Below are 6,973 nucleotides of genomic sequence, written 5' to 3'. Positions count from 1 at the left end.
AAGGGTTAAGCTGTATTGAAGCTGGATGGATGCAGAGATCAAAGTCGGCAGAGCCTCAGCAAAAAAAAAACATCCCACAAATCGTGCTCTCGAGATAAAGTAGTAGATGCTGCTCTACGACCAGAGCCGGCAGCCTTAAAAAAAAAAAAAAGATAGAAACCTCTCTTCTTAAAGTTTATGTTATCTATGAATAGTTTGGCAGTAAGGCAGCGAAGCAACACTTGAAGATTTCAGAAAATGTCTGCTAACTGAGTGGTGTTTTTTTACTTTCCTGTACTGGTACTCAAACTAACCTCCATGTGATGCCCTTGTGTCACTGAACTCGCTGAAAAATAATCCTCCAATAAACCGTGCTTAACAAAACATTATAGCATATAGGCTTTTACCCAATTTTGGTAGATTGACTTGTTCCTTCTTTTGTTTTTTTGTTTTTATAGGAAGCACTTGAGTTGCATTGCTTTTGTGAAAAAAGTGGTACATAAATAAAGTCTAATTCATTGATTTCCTGTTAGGATTTTTGCATGTTGTCTTTATAAATAGTCGCTGGGCATTCACTGCCATCCCTCATGAATTTACTGGACACGAAAACATTTTATTAGTACGCGATTGTATATTATTCCAGCCTCATGTCTTGTGGTTTCCTATGACCCTGATGCACCTGTCATGTTTGTCTTTATTGGCCTTTTCTTGTAGAACATAAAGACATTCTTTCACTTCTGACATGATCCACTCCATATTTCTATTCTATTTCTATTGTTGCATTTAATCAATTATCTTATTCTACTTGATTGTAATTCTCCATAATATTTACTTATATTTATATAAGTGCCCAATGTCTGCTGAGATAGGCACAGCACCCCCCGCGACCCTCTGGTGGAGGAAAAAGCGGTAGCTAATGGATGGATGGATGGAAGGAAGCAGTTTAAGCTCAACATATTTCCATGGTTAATAAATTAGTCCTTTCTTTTTGTGAGTCAAGCAAAAATACTAATATGACCATTTTTGATAATATGACTAGCTAAGCTAATTAGGACAGACATTGTTAGAATATTCAGAGGAATTAATATGGTGACAAACATAAAATCACAATTAAAAATTGACTGTATGCATTAACCTTAACGTTATCGCAACACAGTCCAATGGTTTCCCCCAGTATTATGTGCTTGATTAACCTCAAACCCTTGGGTCAGTGTTTGTTTCTTTAATACATAATTACATAATATCAGGTGCTCAAATTTAAATGTGAATATTCTGTGAAAACTCTTTTAAATTAAAACTAAAATGACATGCATGGAACAAAATGCCTCCTTAACTGCAATCCCAGCACACAACCAATAATTTGTGATGATATTATTATAGAAAATACTCTTTACAGTGACTGTCTAACACTGGAATTCTTATAAGCCAATAATGTTCCCATGGATTTACAGTTCTCTATCTCCAATGTCTTTCCATCAATCACCATCATCATCATCAGACTAAACTGAACCTTTCTCACATACTATCATTGATTCATTTCTATCTCAGCCTGCCACACTGGAGCAGTGAACAGCCTGTAATATTGATCCCTGTCCATAATAAATCCTTGTTTGACTTCTTTTTTAAACAATAATAATAATAATAATAACATGATTTAATTCTTTTCTGGCAGAAAAGAAAAGGGAACATGTCATACACAATAGTGATCGGATTAGGATTTAACATAATTGTCGTCATAGATTTTATTTGCTACAATAATCAGCAGCGGTATTTATTTCCAGCTGTTTGACTTTCCCCCGGTGCTGTCGCTGAATTCATGGCCTTTATCAGAAGAAAGTGGCATCTTTAATGTCACATTTGACCAAAGGGCTGCAGAAATGTCAAGCACCTTGTGGCCACACACACACACACACACACACACTTTAACCGTATGAAGGAGAAAATTATATGTAGTGTAAAATCTTCGGCTGGATTGCATTTCTGACAAAGAAATGTGAAACACACCAAGGATAAATCTGACCTCCGACATTTATGCAATTATGCAAATATGAAACTTTGCCTTTGATTTTAGATTAAAAATAACTATAAGAATGTTTTCTTATAGTTAAATAATAAGTACATTAAATCATTTGTCTTTTTGATTTTATTCTTGATTAGCTACATTATATACCATCTAGCCTATCTGTTCTTATTGCACAGTGTCAAACAAAAGAAAAGAAAAACATCTTTATTGCCCATGAAAACCTGTGTGTTACAGGCAAAACATAATTTACTCACATCCAGTGTTTAATGTTACAGAAAAAATAATGACATGTCTGGAAATAGGAAAGTACAAAAAAATGAATAAATACAAAATGAAAAATGTTGAGCCAGTTAATACAAAAGGGGGGGGGGGGATATATATAAATAACATTTTTAAAAGTTAAAATAATGTTCTTCAAATAACTGAAATAAATCAAAATGCAACATCTGTAACCTCATTTATTTATTAAATTATTGACAATGACACTTTACTCTGAGAACACAAAGACCATGGTCGTCGACTGAATACTGTGTTAATCACGATATTACCGATAGTGCATGAATTTTAGAAAAAAAAAAAAAGGTAACAAGATGGGACACAGATCTTGTACCAAAATGCCTGCATACAAGCTGGGAAGCATAAAAAGGTGTGGAAACAAAACAACTTACCTGCCAAATATTATTTTATTCACTTAGAATCTCTAGTTTTATCCTGGCAGTCACATTGTAAAATGATAAAACAACAATATTTGAGGAATTTATGAAACTAAAATGAATTATTATTTAGTCACCATTACCATGCAAACATAGATTTGGTTGTTCCAAAAGATGTTGCTTCTTATGATGAAAATGACAATAATAAACAATTACTATAAATAACGTTTTATGATGGAAATCATTCTGCTTTCACTTCACTTTGGACACAAAGGACTGCCATTGCTGAGAAAAATAAAGCTGTCCCCGCGTGTCGGCTCTACTCTCCCGTCTCTAAAATGGCAACGTGTCAAGGAATAACTTATCTATTACTGCAGGTGGTGGCACCAGATCCTCCAGCTTCAAATAGAATATCCTTTGCAGGCCTTGGATGCACAGAGTGCGGAGTTCAGGCAGCTTTTCTAAAAGTCTGGACAAATGGTTGGACCAACATTCTGAGCCTCCATCAGTGCACGCCGCGCCGTCCTTCAAACACTTGACAATGCTGTTCTGCAGCTCCTCCACTTTCTTTGGCTCTTTTAGTCCATGTCGCTCTGTGGGTCCATAAAACAGATTCAGTTATATGGATTATCTAAATCCAACAAAATGACACAAGCCAGAACGTAAGCCAGAATCTATGTGTTTGTGAACATCTCACCGGTCACCATTGTGAGGGCACATATGCAGGAAAAGGTGGAGACGTCCAGGTTCATCCTCTGCAGATTGGCGGAGAATTCGACGATGCTGTCGATCCACTCCCCGAAGCCCCTCAGGCACTGGAACCTGTGCCACACCGACCCATCGCAGAAGATCAACTTTCCCTCCTCCGGATTTGATCTGAAAGATTGGGACAGCTTGTGCTAAAAGTAAAATGCTGAGGGGCAGAACTGTCTTGTCAGGCCTCTGCATGTATGCAGTATATTATCAGAATTTTAGAATAAAGTTCAAATTGTAGGCCTCATCACGTGCTGTGCTCTTAGTAAATTCTCATTTCTGGGTATCAAACTTCCTCTTCATCAGGTAATACCATTAATGTGTCTGGTTTCAAAGGAATTAGTCTCATCAGTGTCAAAAAAGTATGCAGCTTACTGTTTGACTGAGATATACTAACAGGGCTTAACGCGCGTGTGTTGGAGGTCTGTACCTGTATGAGAGTCGTAAAACAAAGAGCTCCAGGAAAGCAGAATAGAAGAGGAGATCTTGGTCGTGTTTAGTTAGGGAGGCGTAGCTGGGAATATTCTGCGCCCACCCTCGAATCACCTCCATCGAAGAGGTCAGGAGGTCGTAAAACTGTCTGACATGTTGTGCATCATCTCCCAGCGGACTTCCGGGACTCTCCCTGAACTAAAAAAAGGTTGTCAAGTGTCGGTGATGAGAAATACCATCGTGTCTTTGTGTTAAGGCAAATGATTCTCGTTAACTCTGCTTACTTTGGAGTAGTCAAGGCGAGAGGGTGAGGGGTTTGACTCGACGTGTGCCCTGATGAGGGCGTTCAGAAGGGCGCTGACAGGTGAGGATGAGTCTGTGAGGGCTTTATGTTTGGAGGGCAGGCGACCTCTTCGACCCTTCAGGCTGTCGGTCCTCACCACTGCAGATCAGTATAATACTTTTGTTATTTTACTTAGGATAAACTTTATTACAACATATACAACATGGTGACTTTCAATTTAATAAATGTGTGTTTTTCTTCAATGTCAATGTGAATGGAAAGGATAATTAAAAAGCGAAATGTGGTTTTGAGGTGTGTGGATTTACCTTCTTTGACCATTCCCACTGTCAGGCACTTCTGGAAGCGACAGTACTGGCAACGGTTCCTCCTTCGTTTGTCCACCGGGCAGCTTTTGGCTGCCAAACACACATACTTGGCATTTTTCTGCACTGTGCGCTTGATAAAGACAAAGTTAAAATATTAAAATACCTTTAGTTACAGGTGAAAAACATAATTCCTCAAGGACATCGAGTCCTCTGTGCTTCAAAATATTTGCTTGTCTCCGTCAATTTACATGGACAAATTCTGCTCAAGTAACTTCAAATGTGTGTTTTGTTGGTTTTTCTCTCTACTGACTTCCTTTTTATTTATTGTTTTGATTTTTCTGTATTTTATTCTCCTGGATCGGCTGCACACCGTTGTGGCTCAATGACACACTGTGTACTGTAATTAATTTAAATCAGGTACAGAATATTTGTTGTTTTTGTGATTTTTCACTTTTGTATCATTGTGTGAATTATTATTATTATTTGTAGTACTAGAAGTAGTAGTTGTGGTATTTGTTGTATGGTTAAATCCAACTTCAGTGATCTGAGGTGCGTTGAGGTTGATTTTCGTCTAATCCATTTATTTGACACTGACAATCTGTCAATTCAAATAATAATCAAAAGTAATACTAATAAAATGACCAAATTAAAGCACAGATTTGAATACAATTCTGATCATCTGTAAAAACATACAACTGAATGCCACATTTTCTGCCATTTGATGCACTTTTTTAAAGAACTGTTTCAAAGTGGGCTTTAGTCCAACTAATATTTTGGAATGGGGAACCTTTCTTTCTTATTCCACGTGAACGATGTCACCTATATCTGGAATGGTTCTTTGAAAACAGTGCCACAATCTGAGTCTTAAATATTCCTATTTAAAATGAAGAGCAGCAGCTGAGGTTGTGCGTCAGGCATTCAGCAGGCGTGTAGTCTGGGTAAATACAGGCTCGTGGCCATTCATAATCTGGGGATTCGCCGGGGGAATCTCCTTTAGAGACAATAAGGGGCGTGTTTTTATTCAGGGCACGCTGATGGCCATTTTCATACATGACATTTGCCCCCTGAACGCACGTGTCAAGGGATCAAAACGTGCATTTGAAGTATAATGTCCAATTTAGGAGGGCAGTCAGAAGTCTCACTGGGATTACATATTATGGCTCGGAGTTTAAGTTTTATTGGGGCACCGTGACCATCTTAAAAAGTAAATATATCCACCTTTTCAGATTTTTCTTTTCATTATGACACAGAGGGATACAGTCGTAAACTTAAAAAAGCAGCGTTTAAATCTAATTTATATACACTTTTTGATAAATTAGATTTTGTATTTATTTGTTATTATGTCCATCTGCACGTATTCCAATGAAAATGATATGTGTTTCCTGCTACTTTAAATACGCACTAAGAACAAACCTTGAAGAAACCCTTGCAGCCCTCGCAGGTACGCACTCCATAGTGCTGGCACGCTGCGTTATCCCCGCACACCGCGCACAGCCCCTCCATCGGTCCACGGCTCGAGGCTGAATTCTGGTAGTCCATAAACGGGTGACCGTGTGCGAGGTGCAGTGGCTGGGGGAATCCCACAGTGTGTCGCTTTCCCAAACCCCCGGAACTGTCCAGCGGCTGCTGCGTCCCGGATGCGTCCAGGTTCATGGACACGTGGAGCGACCCGTCAAACTTCATCTGGCAGGTTGGCAAGCTCTGGCCGCTATGTTGCGCATGTTTGAGAGAAAACAGCGAGAACCTGCATAGTGAATTTTTCCTGTGCGCCGCCGCCAAATAGTCTTGTCGAAAACTATACAGAGAACCGGAGTCATCCCAGATGTGTCCTGGAGTTTGGAAGCTTGACGTGGTGTGTGGAGAGGGAGGTCGGTAATAGTAAACGGAGCCTGGAGAGGAGAGCAGCTCCTCAGAATGGTGCGGTGGAGGCTGGTTGGGCTGATACCGCGGACACCCGTGCGCGTCCTCCACCTTTACGCACGGGATCTCCCCCTGTACTGGCATCTGAAAGACGCACGGCGGCTTCACGTCGTAGCCACAGTTGTAGGAGTCCGTCAAAGGGCCAAGATTGCTGCCGGACGACGCAGCAGAAATTTCACTGTTAGTGAGGTCCATGCTGAACTTCACAAACTCTGGCGTGAGGAAGTCGCAGCTTCGCTCTCCGCCGGCGCTCTGAGAAGCTGGACTGGCTCCCTGTGGCGAGGAGCCGCACTGTGTGTGGACACACGGCATGATCCCTGCAAGCATGGACACAGTCAGTCCAAACTAGACAAAGTGGACAAAGGAATGTTAAACAAATTGCAAGTTGGTTCTTTTTAAAACATGCAATATTGGGTAGGCTATGTAATGATTAATGTATTTTGGGTGGTTTTTTTAACCACTTTACCAAGTTATTTTTTATCAAACGTATTGTCAAACAAAATAAAGTTTATTTAAAATAAGACCTATATATTTGTTACATTATTTTCTTTTGTAAGCATGCAGAGAAATAGTCTGGAACTCGTTTTACCTTAGCTACAGTTGT

At 39.7% G+C, this 6,973-nt stretch overlaps 1 protein-coding gene across 1 annotated transcript; it reads right to left on the bottom strand.

Moving 5' to 3' along the window:
- Positions 1-2,988: 2,988 nt before the first annotated feature.
- LOC310937539 (nuclear receptor subfamily 4 group A member 2-like) lies at positions 2,989-6,681 on the bottom strand (the record flags this gene model as incomplete). The annotated part of the gene is made up of 6 exons (XM_083901822.1): positions 2,989-3,248; positions 3,353-3,531; positions 3,839-4,038; positions 4,125-4,282; positions 4,450-4,579; positions 5,863-6,681. The coding sequence occupies 6 exons, from the start codon at positions 6,679-6,681 to the stop codon at positions 2,989-2,991; spliced, it is 1,746 nt and encodes a 581-aa protein (XP_083757948.1).
- Positions 6,682-6,973: the final 292 nt, after the last annotated feature.

Source organism: Microchirus variegatus (assembly GCF_963457635.1).
Source record: "Microchirus variegatus genome assembly, chromosome: 1".
NCBI lineage: Eukaryota > Metazoa > Chordata > Actinopteri > Pleuronectiformes > Soleidae > Microchirus > Microchirus variegatus.
This window is presented reverse-complemented; position numbering and strand designations above follow the sequence as displayed.